The sequence below is a fragment of the Brassica napus genome, chromosome A9 (genome assembly GCF_020379485.1).
Source record: "Brassica napus cultivar Da-Ae chromosome A9, Da-Ae, whole genome shotgun sequence".
Lineage (NCBI taxonomy): Eukaryota > Viridiplantae > Streptophyta > Magnoliopsida > Brassicales > Brassicaceae > Brassica > Brassica napus.
The window spans coordinates 19,496-37,231 of record NC_063442.1 but is presented as its reverse complement, the minus strand read 5'-3'; the positions used below and the strand labels follow the sequence as shown (position 1 = coordinate 37,231).

The 17,736-nt window shown below is 38.7% G+C and overlaps 7 protein-coding genes across 9 annotated transcripts; 5 read left to right on the top strand and 2 right to left on the bottom strand.

The window, feature by feature from the left end:
* Positions 1-1,533: 1,533 nt before the first annotated feature.
* On the bottom strand, positions 1,534-2,206 carry LOC106436144 (glutaredoxin-C13). Its single transcript, XM_013877100.3, has one exon. It carries the CDS (start codon positions 2,117-2,119, stop codon positions 1,802-1,804), a length of 318 nt encoding a protein of 105 aa, XP_013732554.1. The 5' UTR covers positions 2,120-2,206; the 3' UTR covers positions 1,534-1,801.
* Positions 2,207-5,377: 3,171 nt separating this feature from the next.
* On the top strand, positions 5,378-7,130 carry LOC111199019 (WD repeat-containing protein GTS1). The gene is made up of 6 exons (XM_022688444.2): positions 5,378-5,585; positions 5,671-6,031; positions 6,098-6,208; positions 6,286-6,377; positions 6,455-6,539; positions 6,626-7,130. Exons 1-6 carry the CDS (start codon positions 5,482-5,484, stop codon positions 6,992-6,994), a joined length of 1,122 nt encoding a protein of 373 aa, XP_022544165.1. The 5' UTR covers positions 5,378-5,481; the 3' UTR covers positions 6,995-7,130.
* Positions 7,131-7,169: 39 nt separating this feature from the next.
* On the bottom strand, positions 7,170-8,022 carry LOC106436135 (translocator protein homolog). Its single transcript, XM_013877092.3, has one exon. The coding sequence runs from the start codon at positions 7,894-7,896 to the stop codon at positions 7,306-7,308; it is 591 nt and encodes a 196-aa protein (XP_013732546.3). The 5' UTR covers positions 7,897-8,022; the 3' UTR covers positions 7,170-7,305.
* Positions 8,023-8,840: 818 nt separating this feature from the next.
* LOC106428122 (glutathione S-transferase T3-like) lies at positions 8,841-9,614 on the top strand. Its single transcript, XM_013868870.2, has one exon. The coding sequence runs from the start codon at positions 8,841-8,843 to the stop codon at positions 9,612-9,614; it is 774 nt and encodes a 257-aa protein (XP_013724324.2).
* A 963-nt stretch (positions 9,615-10,577) lies between these two features.
* LOC125577953 lies at positions 10,578-12,232 on the top strand. The gene is made up of 3 exons (XM_048740165.1): positions 10,578-11,181; positions 11,635-11,708; positions 12,188-12,232. The coding sequence occupies exons 1-3, from the start codon at positions 10,578-10,580 to the stop codon at positions 12,230-12,232; spliced, it is 723 nt and encodes a 240-aa protein (XP_048596122.1).
* A 418-nt stretch (positions 12,233-12,650) lies between these two features.
* Positions 12,651-15,688, top strand: LOC111199090 (beta-glucosidase 3). Of its 3 annotated transcripts, XM_022688527.2 has the most exons (13): positions 12,734-12,907; positions 12,986-13,049; positions 13,280-13,329; positions 13,463-13,538; positions 13,641-13,712; positions 13,828-13,915; positions 14,030-14,270; positions 14,349-14,464; positions 14,536-14,759; positions 14,868-14,893; positions 14,974-15,061; positions 15,146-15,242; positions 15,341-15,688. In XM_022688527.2, the coding sequence occupies exons 1-13, from the start codon at positions 12,776-12,778 to the stop codon at positions 15,570-15,572; spliced, it is 1,506 nt and encodes a 501-aa protein (XP_022544248.2). In that variant the 5' UTR covers positions 12,734-12,775; the 3' UTR covers positions 15,573-15,688. The 3 variants fall into 3 exon arrangements, with proteins under 3 accessions (XP_022544249.2, XP_022544248.2, XP_022544250.1); XM_022688528.2 differs by lacking the exon at positions 13,280-13,329 and having other exon boundaries at positions 12,651-12,907; XM_022688529.2 differs by lacking the exons at positions 12,734-12,907; positions 12,986-13,049; positions 13,280-13,329; positions 13,463-13,538; positions 13,641-13,712 and having other exon boundaries at positions 13,840-13,915; positions 14,035-14,270.
* Positions 15,689-15,985: 297 nt separating this feature from the next.
* On the top strand, positions 15,986-17,320 carry LOC111199126 (universal stress protein PHOS34-like). The gene is made up of 4 exons (XM_022688530.2): positions 15,986-16,383; positions 16,507-16,601; positions 16,853-16,974; positions 17,061-17,320. The coding sequence occupies exons 1-4, from the start codon at positions 16,200-16,202 to the stop codon at positions 17,146-17,148; spliced, it is 489 nt and encodes a 162-aa protein (XP_022544251.1). The 5' UTR covers positions 15,986-16,199; the 3' UTR covers positions 17,149-17,320.
* Positions 17,321-17,736: the final 416 nt, after the last annotated feature.

Below are 17,736 nucleotides of genomic sequence, written 5' to 3'. Positions count from 1 at the left end.
TCTGAGTTTTATTTTATGTGTCTATGTCTTATGCTCAGCTCTCTTCCATCCCACATTGCCTACTATATATATACTGCTTCTTCATTTTTACTGAATTGAAAATTTTATCAGAAAGTGACAAAAATACTAAACTTAAGCTGTTTAGGTGAAACAGTGTTATGTTTGGAAAGTGTCAAATACATCAAAAGAGAGAAAAAAAATTCAAACAAGCTCAAAATCAATTTGGATGAATTACCCTATTCGAATCCCAAAAATATACATATGCATAACGTAAAACTTTGTTCTACTAAGCACCAAGAAAACTAAACTGAAACCGAATGTGATATTATTCCACTTTGGTGAATTATAATAAGGAATTTGCATGAGCTTCGTTACTCTTTAAAAAGCAAAAAAAGGACCATTTTCTCAGAAGTAATCATAGAGGTTCTCTATATATATCTTCTTCTCTTTTTGATACGAATTTGTAGCCTATAGGGGTATGCTTTTCTCACGCGCCGGTCAAAGAATCTTGGATCTTATAACAGCGACAACAAGTGAATGTGGATGTGGTTCTTACTTCTTACACGTCTTATACAACTCCCGATGAGATTCCCCTCCAACTCCCACGATCCCAAGTAGTTGGAGTTCAAGAAAAGTTGTCCCACACATCTTGTAAAGCCCCTTCTACTTTTATTATTTCCCTTCGACCTTTTGCATTCAAAAGCGAATCATATCTTCATGAAAACTTAAAGGTCTATATTGTAAGCTTTTTGAATCTTTTGGCTCAACGAAATATATCAGTGATGTGGAACAATTGTTTATTCAAGCCATTAAAATGATGAAGGGATTCTAAAATGTTCTTAAATATTCAATATCCAAGGTGCACTATGAAATGAAACGTTGATATATCAATTGGTCATATATGAATTTAGATTGATTACAGGCATAATATAAGATCATCAGCAGCAGTGGGAGTAAATCCATATAAGTTTTTCAAATATATTATTATTTAAAATTTTATAATTATACATATATATATATATATATATTTATTTATATAACTAATAAAATAAGATATTTAGTGTTTGGGTATTTCAACAACTGAAAGAGAGACTTTTTCACTTTCTCTTCCATATTTTCTTTCTCTATATTTTTCTATTTTTATTTGGTAAATAACTCCTTAAAAGACTCACAGTTGATCATGTGGTTGCATTTAAACCTCAGTTAATGTCACATATTTTTTTTTCCTCTAGAAAGTATAATAAGTTAGGTTCGATATTTTTATCGAATGTCATCCATCACAAGATTGCAATTTCTTAAAAATAAAATTTTGAAGCCGCCTTCTTGGTTAACATACTATCATACAGTGTTCTTCTTTATAAGCCTCCTTCTTGGTTAAAATCCATAAGTAAGCTAGCTAGTATTATCAGAACATGCATGTTGTCCATGTCGATCGGTTGGAATATCTCTCGTTGTTAAAAGTATGGAAAGTCTTTTCAATATTGGAAATCCAAAAAATTAATGCCAAACAAAAAAAAAAAAAAAGTAAACATATATTGAACACTCTTTTCATTAGCATAATTAAACAGAGACTTATACACGTACATCAACATACACCAGTTGATTAAGTAGAGTGAAACACGAAAGATGCTAAACAATAGAACAGAAGATACATATGATAAAATATCAGAAGAAGAACTCATCCGAATTTCTATCTAGTAGCTAGTATGCGTCGAGCTCACACTCTAGCTATAAGAATTGTTATTGTCACAAGCGAGCTAATATTAAGATTAATTATATGAAGGATCTCGATCGAGTTGGTTCAATTGGCCTGGTAAAGGAGGGACTGATAGGGCTTGATCAAGGGGACGAGAGAACCACTAAGGTGAAGTGACATGACTTCATTGGTGGAACCAACGAGCTTGCCACCTACGAAGACAGCTGGCACCGCCGTGGAACAGCCGATACGGAGGAGAGCCGTCTCGATTTCGCGGCAGTCTGGATCGTTGTCGATCTCGTGGATCGTTGGTTGAACCCTAAGGTCACGGAACAGGATCTGAACGGCGTAGCAGAGACAACATGAGCTCTTCGTGAAGATCACCACTCCTTTCTCTGACGACATTCTCATCACCTTGTCCATGAGATCGATGTATGTTTTGTTAATTAAGCTTTAGCCTTTTTTTGGTCGATGTATGTTTTGTTTGATTTGAGTTTGTAAAATGCTTGAAATCTGTTGTGCTATATATAGCAAGTTCGTGAGTGAGTCTTTGGATTCTTTTTATTTCTTTTATATACTTCGTCATAACAATACTGATTAGGTGTTCTCGAATACGATTCGAAACATAGCTATTATTATTTTTTTTTTTTTGATCAAACCTTACTCTTATAAAAGTTACTCTCCATAAATGGAGAAAGTGTGCATACACGAAGACAAAGCCATCCAAGGCAAACAACAAACAGCTATTACAAGGAAGCAAATGCAACATAGAAAGATAGGGGCATACAAAGCACTTAAACAACTAATGATGTCGAGAAGTCCTCTAATCTCAGCGACCATCGAGCTGTAAAGTAAGATGAAGCCTTGGAAATTAGTGACCACGGGCAGTGATATAAATCCCAAAATTGAAGCAGCAACAAGTGCACAATCAACAATCTTCAACATGGCTACAAAGCCTTTGATTAGAACTTCAGTGTTAGAAGTATCTCTAATCTTCAACAATACATTCCCTACACCAAAACCACATAAAGTAGATGATGAAATTGGGAGAAGAACAAATTCCATAAAAGCGGAAACCGGACAGTAAACGACCCGATTCACATGATGAATGGATATGTGAGGCATCAATCCATTAAGCTGCCACTGAGCACATAAGGACTTGAATACCACAGAAATAGAACTGCATACTGCAGTAAAGGGACTGCATACTGCAGTAAAGGGGCGCACCAAAGCGAAAAACAGAGATAGATCAAAGGAAAGTTCAAGATACCAAACCAATGATATCAACTCATCACCTAATATTAAGTTTAAAAATCTCTGAGATAACACCTGGATTAATGGAAGAGGAAGAGAGACGGAGATGGAGTTGGGGATGGGGATCGAGCAACCCATTGTTGAATCAACAACCACAATGACAAGCATAATGAACGGGAGAGGCGGATATATGAAATCTCTGGGTGAGAAACGGTGAAGACTCCAATCAACGCACCAGTAAAGGAACACACTGCATACTGCAGGAGACAAGCACTTTGAGACAAAACTTGTGTCATCAACACACACCAGAGAAATAACACCATCACTGAACACAGGCACCAGATTCAGCATAAGGGATTTCAAATCAGGAGTTTTTGAGACCAGTTGAGAAGAGGCTGTGTCGGACATCAGAAGAAGCACGAGATTGAACGGTACGTCAGGAGGGTCCGGTGGTTTTGGCGGAGAGCGAGCTTCAGGTAGCACAGGGGGATACGTACACGGTGGCAGATCAGGGGGAGGATGGACTTGGAGTTTCGACGGAGAAGACGCAGGGCGGGGTCGAGACAGATGAGATGCAGGGCGGAGTCGAGACGGAAGAGACGGCCTAGCCCGCGTTAATTTTAGGGTTAACAATCGAGACGGAAGAGACGACATAGCTATTAAATATCACCTTTTTGTGGGTTTAATGGTGAATAATATTTACAACGTTAGTGAAAGTGTCATAAAGATGCGTGAGTGCGTGTTCTGCATGGCCTAGCCCGCGTTAATTTTAGGGTTAACAATCAAAAGATAGATAATAATACGATATGTCGATATGCATGATTGCATTTTGGATTGGGAGAGGAGTTAATCGCATTAGGGAAGCATTAAGGGAGTGTTATTGCAAGAGTTTTTCACCCATAATATTAGTAAGAAAACAGAAAGTGGGAGAGAAAATAAAATTGTTGAGAGACGTTAAACTTGCAAAAAAATATACTGAGAGACTATGACAACAACTGTTTTTTGGAGTGGTACAATTTTTTTTATTTTTAAGTTTAATTTAAATACTTAATCAAGTTATATTAAAGTGTTACTAAACTACTTTTAGAGAAACGACGACTGAAGATGTTCTTAGTAATATTGCAACAAGCTAGATTTTGCCGGCAAGTCGGCTGCATGCAATTGTCGCACTAGTCTACAATACCTTTGCTCTGAGAGAAAAAAAAGAACCTTTGATATGTTTTGGTTACAATGATTGCGTTGTAAGCTTGTAATATAATACACTATAAAATACATGAATGTATACTGTATATTTATGATTCCGTACATGTTAAAATAAACAAATTAGATTACAGCAAAGGAAGAGAAATCAAACAATAAGTTATATAATTTTGTGTATTCAAACCAATTTCGTAAGAAAACTAGGAAGATACTTGCAAACGATGTGCGGACATTAAAATCAGCATATATGGTTGAAGCTAGTATCGAGAAGTTGTCAATTTAATAATCTAAAATGATTCTGGTAAACATATATCTCCATAGATGATTGAATCTTTGTGAGAAAAAGATTCGAGCTTTCGGTGAGAAAAAATATATATGCATTGTCGGTATAGCATAGTACACTGTGATTCCGCTAACACCAACTTGCCAAAGACAAATATTCTTTAGTTCTTTTGTAAGTAAAAAAAATATTCTTTCTTTTTTCTTCTACTCTTTTGTCTCTCTTGCCGGACGCACATGAGTCATCGGCAGCTTCATATTCTTGCTTTGCTTTTGCGATTGTTGCATGGTATGGTATATAACATTATAATTCATTGTGTCAGCATTTGAAGACACTTACTCACAGTATATACGTAATATGTATCGCTCAAAAACTTAAGAAAAATAGATATATCATTGTTCATGATTCATGAGATGAAATAGAAATGAAAATGAGTGGAGACTGTATATGTAAAAGAAAAATTAATAGTAATACTAAACACAGTCAAAATGCTCTGGAGTCCTTTAGAACATGATTAATTGGGAGTTTTTAAAGTGAAGTTTTTAGGAAATATTTTTTTAGTTAAAAATTAAGAGGCAGTTTCTTAGAACCTCACCCTAAAAACCCTATTAATCATGCTCTTAGCATATGCTTGATTCATTAGTACTAAACCCAAAGAAAGTTGACAAAAAAAAAAAACACAAAGAAAACACTCAACAGTGATAGTGGGCAGAGTGTTGGATCATCATTGATACTCGTCCGAATCGACAAACTGATAAGCAAAGGGGTGAGGTCATGGTGTTCATGACAGATTGAAAGAAGCATTAAAAAAGATTAAGCATGAAGACGTTTAGGGATTTTTCACCCTTTTGATTGTTTAATTATGTTTTTGATTAATGTTAGTGCGTACATACAGCAAGAAGATAAACTTAAAAGCAAAATAATAAAAGACCTTAGAGCTACTAATGGACCATAAGCCCATGTTAATAAAGCCCAGTCACGGTACTTATCACAAACCCTAACTTAACTAACCCTTTCGCTTCCAGACCAGAGGAAAAGAGCGTTGTCGGAGATGGAAGTGGAGTCGTCCGCAAATCGTGAAGCTCAGAGATTTGGTCTGAAGAACTCAATACCGACCAACTTCGGGTCGGACTACGTCTTCCAGATTGTCCCAAAGTAAGCAAAGCAAATCTCCGATTATTCCTCTTTTAAAACCAAAACCAAAACCAAATTGAGAGATCCTTTTTTTTTTAACTTTTAGAGTGGATTGGGCGGCAATCGCGGTGTCCTTGTCGACCAACACCGTGAAGCTGTACTCGCCGGTGACAGCTCAATACTACGGCGAATTCAAAGGACACACGGACACAGTCAATCAAATAGCGTTTTCATCGGACCTTCTTCACTCTTGCTCCTCGGATGGTACCATCAGATCTTGGGACACGCGCTCTTTCCAGCAGGTAGCGTGTATTGATGCTTCTGATAACGGTCAAGAGGTTTTTAGCTTCTCCTTTGGAGACCATCTTCTCGCTGCTGGATGCAAGCAGCAGGTTTGTCTTTGGGACTGGAGAAGCTCTAAGCAAGTTGCTTGTTTAGAGGAATCCCACATGGACGACGTCACTCAGGTTTCTCTTTCGATTAAAGTCTCTTTGTCTCTTTAGTTTGTTGTTAAAAAAGTGTCTAATTTGCAGGTACACTTTGTTCCTAACAATCGGAACAAACTTGTTTCTGCCTCTGTTGACGGTTTGGTTTGTCTCTTCAACACTGAAGGTGATATCAACGACGATGACCATCTCGACTCTGTAAGTTTTTCTTTTCTTTTTTCCAAAGAATACATGAGAGAGAGAGAGAGACCCCTCCCCTTCCCTTTGTTTATTAGGTGATCAACGTGGGAACCTCAGTTGGCAAGATAGGTTTCCTTGGAGATTCCTACCAAAAGCTCTGGTGTCTCACTCACATTGAAACCCTTAGGTATTTTACACTCACTCTGGCTTAATTGATGAGCTGATTGTCTCTAATTGGTGAACTGGTCTCCCTCCCTTTTCTAGTATCTGGAACTGGCAAGATGGAAGCTGCGAAGTCAACCTAGATAACGCTCGGGAGCTCGCTTCTGATAGTTGGAGTCAAGATAATGTCAATAATCTCTCATTCCTCTTCACACTTTAGAGAGAGAGAGAGAGACAAACCTAATCTTTCTCCCTTTTTTTTTTTTTTTGCAGGTTGACTATTTTGTTGATTGCCATTGTCCAGGAGGTGAAGACTTATGGGTGGTAGGTGGAACCTGCGCAGGTACCATCGGTTATTTTCCGGTGAACTATAAAAGCCCTGCTGGATCAATAGGCCCTGCTGAAGCCATTCTTGGTGGAGGTCACGTAGATGTCGTCAGGAGTGTCCTGCAGATGCCTAGCGAGTATGGAGGATCCGCAGGTTTATTCGGGTGGACTGGGGGTGAAGATGGACGCTTATGTTGCTGGACGTCCGAAGAGAATTCTGCTGCTGGGAACAGCAACAACCGGTCTTGGACTTCAAGCGAATTGGTCGTTAAGCCCTCAAGGAACCGCCAAAAAAACAGGCACTCTCCTTACTAAGAAAATGGAGACACTCTTGGGTGTCTTTATGTTGTAACAGTAACCAAGACAGTTGCTTGAGCTTGAGATGTGTGTTATCCTCTCTCTTCATATTTTTTTGGGGCAATTTCTTTAAATGAAAGTTTGAAAGATGTCATTTTCAAATGGTAGTAAGTAACCAATACTGAGAAGAAAATTGGATCACAGCAACGTCTTTATTTATAATATATGTATCACAAAACACTCGTAAAAAAAAAAAAAGTAAACACTTAATTACGACTCTACAACAAACATGGAATGGAATCCCCAAAGATCGATCATCGTTGGCTTTCTCAGGCGATTGCGAGCTTTACATTCACGGCAGTAACAAACGCAGCACAAGCCAAACACGGCTTTACCAGATTACCAGCTACCGGACTGATCTCATTAAAGGCCTTGTAGCATCCGAACAAGGCCGCAGATTGGCCTAACCACACCACAAGCCCGGCTAATCCTGACCCGACCAGGAACGTAACCGGACCCCAAAGCAAACAAAGCGTAAACTGAGCCAAGTAAAGATACAGAGCATTGGGCTTCTTGTGGAATCCACCGTCCACCCATACGAGCCACGCAGCCAAGCCCATCAGACCGCTCGACGCCAGGCGAGTGGCGTGTAGGACCCACGGAGGTGGGATCCACGACGAGGACCGAGCACGACTGCCGTAGCCGCCGCCGCCGAGGAAATACGTTTCGAAGAGCATCACGAGCACAGGAGCCGCAACCGCTACCGTTAGCGATTTAAGACCGCGTTTGGCCATCGCCCTCTTTTGGTCGCGTTGGCCTTTGTTGTTGTCATCTGCCTGTTTCCTGTCCGTCTCGGCCATAGCGGTGGTTGCTGCGTCTCTGTCGTCTCCTCCACGATGCCTGATGTCCTGAGAATCCATTACAACGTCTGTCTAACGCAGGAGGATACTAAGATTTGAGATTGAGCAAATTAATGAGAAGAGAAGAGAAGAAGCAGCTTGGTCAGAGAATAATCAGGAGCTCAACTTTATAGGATAAGAATAAAAAAGGCAAGAGTACAGGCTCTGGTGTCTGAGAGACAAGTGGCGAGCCCTTGACAGAGACGTGATACACGTGGAATGCCAATTATAAAATTTGTTTTTGTTTTGGATATGAATCGACTCTCTGAAAGAAAAAATGGTGGACACGTGCTTATTATATGCTCATGCCTGCATGGCATACCCAGCTTTTGGTTAGTGAAACATTCCTCGCATCTCACAAAACAGATCGAGACACTTGAGGTTAGTGAAACATTCCTCTTTCATCGCTGTAATAATTTTTTCCATATTTTTTATTTACAGTGACTAACACAAATATCCTTTGTCCAGGAACAGGTTAAATTACTCAACGAGCAGGTCTATGACCTCAATGAGCAGGTATATGACCTCAGTGTGCAGGTCGATACCCTCGAGAAGGTCTGCTTCGATTGACAACCAAAGGTTAGACTCATTGATATCTGTCGTTTGAATTAGAAGTAGAACTAGAAGTACAACTAGAACTAGGACTAAAGTTAACTACAACCACAACAAGAACTAGAAGGAGAACTAGATGTACAAGTAGATATTTTATAAACAAACATTAATAGCTTGTGTAATTAATTTTGGTATCTAGTACTAGAAGAGTTAATTGTTTCGCATGATTTGATGTGTATCTGCTCATAGGTATCTAGTAGTTTTGTAATGGGTTGTGTAATTAATTTTGGTTGGTAGAGTCCTTTTAATTTGCTCTCATTGTAGACGTACAAACTACTTTAAAAACATAGTAACTCCACACTTAAAATTCACAGAAACATCTAAACACGAACCCAAACAAAAACACCACAAACATGGACCCTTTTTCCCTTAACTCTCCCGGGTTTGTGAACCTGTTAGCTTCGCAGAGCAGTCCACCAATAGACGTAGACTCTGCTGAGCCAGGTGTTAACTCTCCCGGGATAGTTAAGCCTCCAGAAAGGAGAAAGTGGAAAACCAAAGAAGACCTTGTGTTGATCAGTGCTTGGTTGAACACCAGCAAAGATCCCATAATTAGTAATGAACAGAAAATGGGGTCGTTTTGGAAGCGAATAGAGGGCTATTTCAATTCCAGTCCTCAGCTCATTGGCTCTGCTCCTAGGGAGTGGGGTCAATGTAAGCAGAGGTGGGGAAGAGTGAATGAGCAGGTTTGTAAATTTGTGGGATGCCATGAAGCTGCGTTGAAGGAGCAGGCGAGTGGCCACAGTGAGAATGATGTCATGAAGGCAGCGCATGACATCTTCTTCAATGACTACAAACAGAAGTTCATACTAGAACACTGCTGGAGGGAACTGAGGTTCGATCAGAAATGGAGATCCCACGCTATCTCGAAGGAGAAAAGGAAGGAAGCTGATGCGGAGGTGGTGGTTGAGGAGGAAGAGGCGAGGCCGGTGGGTGTTAAGGCCAGCAAAGCAGCGAAGCGAAAAAAGCCAAACGAGGCAGCTTTTGATCAAATCCATAGCATCCTTGCTCAGAAAAATACCATCTCCAAACAAAAGATACTTGATCGCCTCCTAGCCAAAAAAGTGGAAACACTTTCTGATCAAGAAATTGCTCTTAAGACTAAACTCATCTCAGAAATGCTTTAGTTGGTCAGTTAAGTAGTTTTGCTTACTTCAATGTTTATTAATTTGATTGAATCGTAGAGCTTAATTGAATCTGCTAAGTTGTTTTGCTTGATTGAATCGTAGAGCTTCATCTCTAAATGGTTTTATTACTTCTCTTTTGGTTGATTGAAAATCTTGTCTTTTCTTTTGCAGGTCACGGGTTTAAAGGACACGGTCTAGCAGGTCACGGGTGGGAAGGTGTTGCAGGTGAAGGTGTCTTTTGTTTGTTTCTATATGTTAAGCCGCGGATAGTAGGTGAAAGTGTAGCCTTTTGTTTCATGCTACACTTCAGTCACGGATCAGACAGTGACTTCTTTTGTTTTGTTGTAACATTGATTCACGGATGTAATAAACTTGATCTATGTCTCTATATAAACTATGTGTTCCTAACTTTATAAGCACAACAACTTGTTTCTCTCTTAGTTCTCTTCTCTTCTTTGTCCCATTTCACTACAATAAAAGCGACAATTAACTTCAAGGTTCCAACCAAAAGAACACTTCAACAAGTTGTAAACCATCTATCTTATGTAAACCATCTATCTTCTGTACCAACACACTTCAACAACCTTCTTTGTCATCGTGGTGCTCAAACAACAAGCTTCAAGCTTCCAACCTAAGTCAAACAACAAGCTTCAAGCTTCCAACTCTTCAACCTTCTTTCTTCAAGGTACCAAGGTAAGTGAAACTAAAAACTTATGAAAAAAGATGATATAATGTGAAACATTTTTGAATTTTAGAAATATGTGCAATTTATTAGATGATAAAAATTGAAAACCCAATAGATTTAGATACAAAATGAAATCAAGTGGAAAAATAAGAGAGATTAATGAAAAAAATTGATATAATAGACCTTGAAAAAATTAATAGAATTATAGAATTATGTACAATTTATTAAATTTAAGTTACAAATCTCCTTTTGTTTTTTAGGAAAAAAATAACCCACCAATGTCTTCCTCATCGAGTGATGAAGTTGATGAAGCTTTAGAAGAAATGGTCGACCAAGTTGTTGATAATTACATCGACTCAGTGATTCATGCTCACCCCAACAAGCCGAAGAGACGAGCTTATATCGAAAGAGATCGGGAACAAGGACACAATCAGCTGTGGAACGATTATTTTAATGATAATCCTACATACCCACCAGAAATGTTTAGGAGGCGTTTTCGAATGAACAAGCCATTGTTCCTTCGCATTGTCGAACGTATAAGTAATGAAGTTCCATACTTTCAGCAAAGACGAAGTGCTTGCGGAAGGAACGGGCTTTCTCCACTTCAAAAGTGTACGGCAGCTATACGTATGTTGGCATATGGTCAATCGGGAGATACATATGATGAATATCTCCGACTTGGTGACAGTACAGCACGTTTATGTTTGGCAAATTTCACTGATGCAATAATACAATTGTTTGGAGAAGAATATCTACGAAGCCCTACAGCCGAGGATCTTCAACGATTACTCGATGTTGGAGAGGTACGCGGGTTTCCGGGAATGATAGGCAGCATCGACTGTATGCATTGGGAGTGGAAAAACTGCCCAACGGCTTGGAAAGGTCAGTTCACACGGGGCTCAGGAAAGCCGACAATTGTCTTAGAAGCCGTGGCATCACAAGATCTTTGGATATGGCACGCATTTTTCGGCTTACCAGGTACACTCAACGATATCAATGTTCTTGATCGGTCACCTGTTTTTGATGACATCTTACATGGTCGAGCACCTAAAGTTAAGTTCAAGGTCAACAACCACACTTATCGTATGGCCTACTATCTTACTGACGGAATTTATCCAAACTGGTCAACATTTATCCAATCCATCCCACTTCCTCAAGGTCTTAAAGCCGAGAAATTTGCAGAAAAGCAAGAATCCGCCAGAAAAGATGTCGAACGGGCTTTTGGAGTATTGCAGTCGAGGTTTGCAATTGTTAAAAACCCAGCTCTACAATGGGACAAGGAAAAGATAGGAAAGATAATGAGAACTTGTGTCATATTGCACAATATGATTGTAGAGAACGAACGACACGGATACGCTCAAATAAATACTTCTGAGTTCGAATCAGGAGAGTCAAGCAGAAGTTCAAAGGTGACAACCAGAGAAAGTATTCATGCCGGTGATATGTTAGGCATGCGCAGAGAAATTCGAGATCAAGAGAAGCATGCTCGTTTGAAAGCTGATTTAATGGAAAATATTTGGCAAAAGTTTGGTGATGAAGATGAATAAACTTCGTTTGTTTTTCTATTTCTCAATTTATGTAATCTACTCTTTTAATGTATTGAATAAATAGTTTTCAAAAATTTAATAATAATTTAAATATTTTATTCTTGTTTTCTGGATAATTTGAATATTTAAAAAAAAAAATATTATTATTTTATTGTTTTGAACTCCGTCTTCAGGTTCACCAATGCAGAAAAAATCAATTAGAGGTTCTTAACTATTCATGGACCCACAAAAAAATATTAAAAAAATCTTGTGAACCCCAAAGAGGGGTTCACCAATGCTCATGCTCTTACGATGCTTTATTTACCAGCTTAATTAATTAATATTAATATGTATTTTCGCAGTCGTGGGAGCAAGCGAAGAAGACAGACACCGGTTCACAAATTTAAAAAATGGGGCAGATACCGACTAATAATTTGGGCTTTTCTATGGGCTTCAACTATAAGACAAAGTGACACTCCCAATAGACCAAAGACAAGTGAACATTTTGATAAGCTAAGATTTTGTACCGCCTTTCTTGCTTCTCCAGATACAATTTGTTATTTCCTCACTCGGAAATTGCACAATGATAATGGGAAGTTTTAATCTAACTCATTGTAAACCATATGGAAGGACTAGAGGCATTGTATTTTTCCATCTAGATCAGACATGGTCAGACAAATATTTTATTCGGAACAACTCTTTGTGACAAATTAGAACTTGGTCTAATTGATATGATTGGCCGGCAAAAAATAAATAAAAACAATAATAATAAATGACTATTGGAAGTAGATACAGAGAAAAGGAACTGGATACAGAAGAGACACTTGTGTTAATCCTTGGTCACACAAACTTAACTCGCGGGTAGGTGGGATGTGTGTGAAAGGTTGTTGCCGTCTACTTTTATGGGTTTCCACGAGTTATGGAGGAGCGCCAAAGAGAGAGAGAGAGAAATGGATAGGAGGAAACTGTATGTACTTACCATTTTCGTGACTCTCTCTGTTAGATGCGGGTGCGTTGCTAATTACACCAGGGACGATTTCCCTCATGACTTCGCTTTTGGATCTGGAACTTCTGCTTATCAGGTAAGGAATACTATTTTCTTCGTTCTTCTCCATCAATCTCTCAACTGAAGAAGCAATGTTTGTTTGGTCTCTACAAAGTGGGAAGGAGCTTATGACGAAGACGGGAAAAAGCCTAGCGTCTGGGACACTTACGTTCACTCTCGTAACTCTTTCTTTCTCTTTTCATATCTTTGGACTCTAGCTCAACCGTTGCTCGCTCTTACACTCTAAACATCATCAATCTTGCAAGTTATATACACTAACACTACGTATTCACCATAATTATTCGTGTTTCTTGACTCTACCATCAATTTTGGAAATTTCTCTTTTTGGATGTACTCTTCGTAAAATAGAAAAAATAAAATAAATTTAAAATGTTATTCAACTTGGTAGGTAACATGGAGAATGGAGACAAAGCTTGTGATGGGTATCACAAGTACAAGGTCCCCCCCCCTCTCTCTCTTATTCATCACCAAGCAGACTAGACTCTTAAGATAAAGAGAGTGTGTTTATTATATAGGTTTGGCTTTTGTTTTGTCACATAATATACGATCAGATTTCATGCTCACTCTGCAGGAAGATGTGCAGCTGATGGTTGAAACTGGCTTAGAGGCATTCAGATTCTCCATCTCTTGGTCTAGGCTTATACCCAGTTAGTGTCTTCTTTTAAAGTGCTACCCCACATTTTTTTATTTGTTTTATTTTTCTACTGGAAGAGACCAATGAAGTTCATGAGCTCTTATCTCATTATCAGATGGAAGAGGTTCTGTTAACCCAAAGGGTTTACAGTTCTACAAGAATTTCATCCTTGAACTTGTATCCCATGGTAAGACCCATCTTCATTTATCCACTTAAAACCTATTTTTCTGCCCAGTGTGTTATAGAGTGTCCTTGTAACTCCTATTATTAACTATGAATTTTGTGTAACCTAACTACTACAGGAATTGAACCACATGTTACACTGTACCATTACGATCATCCTCAGCAACTCGAGGATGAATATGGAGGATGGCTCAACCGCAGAATTATGTAAAGGCTAATCAAACTGGCCTTTACCTACCTTCGTTTATTTTACATAATTCTAGAAGAAGAAAAAATGACCTGAAAACTACCAACAGTTGCTTTTTTTTTATATTTCCGCAGAAAAGACTTTACAGCTTATGCAGATGTTTGCTTCAGAGAGTTTGGGAAACAAGTAAAATTCTGGACCACAATAAACGAGGCTAATATATTCACTGTAGGAGGTTACGACGGTGGGAATACACCGCCTGGTCGTTGTTCTACCTGCTTGTCAGGCAACTCATCGACTGAACCATATATCGTAGCCCATAACTTGCTTCTTGCCCACGCCTCTGCTTCAAGGCTATACAAACAAAAGTACAAGGTAATACTACTTTGCTTTCTACATTTTATAAACCCCTCTCTTGATTAATGTGTGAGGTTGACGACAAAAATGGCGCAGAATACACAAGGAGGTTCTGTAGGATTTAGCATATTTGCAATAGGATTTAGACCTAGTACAAACTCCAAGGATGATGAAATGGCAATCCAAAGATTCAAAGATTTCTTCTTCGGGTGGTGAGTCAGGGCACAAAAAGGTTACAAGGAGGGTTTATACATACAAAATCTAATTATTATAAATCCATCAGGATGCTGGGGCCTCTTACATATGGAGACTATCCAGAGGGAATGAAAAGAATAGTAGGAACAAGACTGCCAGTTTTCACAAAGGAAGAATCAGAACAAGTCAAAGGCTCCTCTGACTTTGTAGGAGTCATTCACTATCTTGCTGCTTCTATCTCAAACGCCCAATCCCAACCTTCTCTTCCAGGGGACTCTGCTTTTTTTACAGACATAGGCGCGTCTTTGACATGTAGGAATTATAACCCCCAATCTTTTTGAACAACCAAAACAAACTCTTTGCTCTTTTGTTTTTTGGGCTAATCATCTCCTCTTTTGTTTTACTGCTCGGGATGGACAGACTCTGGTAACTTCTCAGCTTTCGAGGTAAGAATTTCAATGATGAAAAACAAATACAGAATGCTGTTTCTCCCTCCCTCTCTAACATTCTCGTTCCATATTTCCAGTATGAAGTTGCTCCATGGGCTATGGAAGTGGTCCTGGAGTATATAAAGCAGAGCTATGGCAATCCTCCTGTCTACATTCTTGAGAATGGTCTCTTTCTTTCCTTTTCTCTATCTCTTGTTTTCTTTTTTTTTTTCTGAATCCTATTGCCTATTGCCTATGCAAAACGAATAGGTAAACCGATGAAGCAAGATTTGCAGCTACAAAAGAAGGACACGCCAAGGATTGAGTTTTTAGATGCGTATATTGGCGCTGTGCTCAAAGCCGTTAGGTAGTAACTACAATCTTCCTTTCTGGAACTTCTCTTATCTCTTCTTGTCTCTGTAATAATGGGGTGTAACAAGAGACTACTACTACTACTACGTGCAGGAATGGATCAGACACGAGAGGTTACTTCGTGTGGTCGTTTATGGATTTGTATGAGTTGCTAAGCGGATACAAGTTTAGTTTTGGATTGTACTCTGTGAATTTCAGCGATCCTCATCGCAACAGATCTCCCAAACTCTCTGCTCATTGGTACTCTGCTTTCCTCAAGGGCAACACCACATTTCTTGGCTCCCAAGGCATCACGCGATCGCAGAGCAACTTGTCTTCCTCCTAGTAGCTTTTTTTTTTTTTTTTTTTAAGAAGTTATGTTTCTGATGAATCCAGTTCAGTTTAAAACCCGATTATAATCGAATAAATATGCATAATTTAAAGAGCTACCGAGTTTATTTATTGTGCGTCATTAGGCAGTCATACATTTTACATAAACGCTGTTGTTTTATTATACTTCAAATAAAATCAAGGAAAAACATAAAAAACTGCATGCCACTAAATTTGCTAGGAACTCAACGTTTTTAAAACTGAATTGTGTCTGAATTTAACGTTTAAGGGTTAACATCATTACCAAGACAAAGAAAATGATATACAAAAATCTTAATATCATTTGGGCTCTTTTTCTTTTTATGATACAACAATAACAACAACAAGAGGTGTGGTATTATGGTAAAGAAAGTAGAAAATATTATTCGGTGGAGCAAGCAGCAGCAGCAAATACTATTCGAAAAATTTACTAAATAAAAGAGGGGATAAAGTAAAGAGGACCATCAAAAGTATCGCATTCCTCTTTCACGTGTACACAAACTCTTTCTCTTGGGGTATAATTAAGGTGAAAGCTAAGCTCTGCTAGATCATTTTGGAATCTTCTTCTTCTTCTGTAAGCTCAAGCAAAAGGGCGTTGAGAGTCATGGCTACCGTAGAGGAGAAACCGCTGATGGTCGTCGGTGTGGACGAAAGCGAGCAGAGCACCTACGCTTTGGAGTGGACGCTCGATCGCTTCTTCGCTCCCTACGCTCCCAATTTTCCGTTCAAGCTCTTGATCATCCACGCCAAACCTAACGCCGTCTCCGCCGTTGGTTTCGCTGGTCCCGGTACGTAAGCTCTTTGATCTTTGATGGACTAGACTAGACACACTCTTCTTCTTCTTCTTCTTCTTCTTATAGCTAATAGGGTTCTGTTTTAGGGAGATAACTTGTGATGTTTTTGGTTTTTAGGAATTGTGGAGGTTGTGCCTCATGTTGATGCAGATTTGAAGCATACCGCTGCTAAGGTTGTCGAAAAGGCCAAAGGAATCTGTGAGAGCAAATCGGTACGGATGATGAGATTATTTTAGAAGACTATATAATTGGAAATTAATACATGTGTGTTACTTCGTTATTTATTCATCGTGTATTGTTATATGAGGTTTAGGTTGTGTGAATCAATCAAAAGCATCAAGCTAGCTAGACACACTAGTTTTCTTTTTCTTAACAACTATTATCTTATCTTTTATTTAGCTCCCTAGCGAGCTAGGCGCAAACTACCTTCTTCTCAATTAATTATTCTAGGTTTGATGTGTAGGTTCATGACGCGACGATGGAAGTTTTCGAAGGCGATGCAAGGAATATCCTGTGCGAGGTTGTGGATAAACACCATGCTTCTCTTCTTGTTGTGGGAAGCCATGGTCATGGAGCAATCAAGAGGTAAGAAAATTAATTCATCTTTTAAAAATATGGTAGTACTCCTTGGTGAACTTGACAATGATCAATCACTTGTCTGTTTGGGACAGGGCGGTTATCGGGAGCGTGAGCGACTACTGTGCCCATCATGCGCATTGCTCGGTGATGATCGTCAAGAAGCCTAAGATCAAGCTCTGATGATCACCCAACAGCCAAAATAAAGTCTCTCCGCCTAGTCAAATCAAATAATGTTTACCTTGATGTGAAATGATTCAAGACAATATTTGTGTGTGATTGTTTATTACATGTACTCTTTTTATCATCAGTGTACTTTTCAGTATTCCTAAACTATATTATTCCCGTTTAGTAATGATGTGGGTATCTTTCTCTATTACAAAGAAAAAACTTGTTATAAAGCTTAAATAACTTATCAAAAACTCTGATATGAAAGAATGGCAGTCTGGTTTGGAGCTGAATGGGTCGTTGGTTGAGGGCTAATTGTTGGATGCACTCTTCTATTCTATCTGATATTATGCATGTTTGGGTGCCTTATTCGAACATTACCCTCACGATATCATCATCATTACCAAAATGTGGTTAGGTAGTGAATTTGGGCTCTCGTTCATTTTCAATGCCAACACACATCACAATATTAAATGTCATCCTACCGGTTTAGATAACGATCTTGTAACCGGTCTTTTTTTGGGGTATTCAATAATTTGATGATTATATACTACAAGTTATAATTGCGAAACTAATTCCACTTCAAAAATGGTCTATTAGATT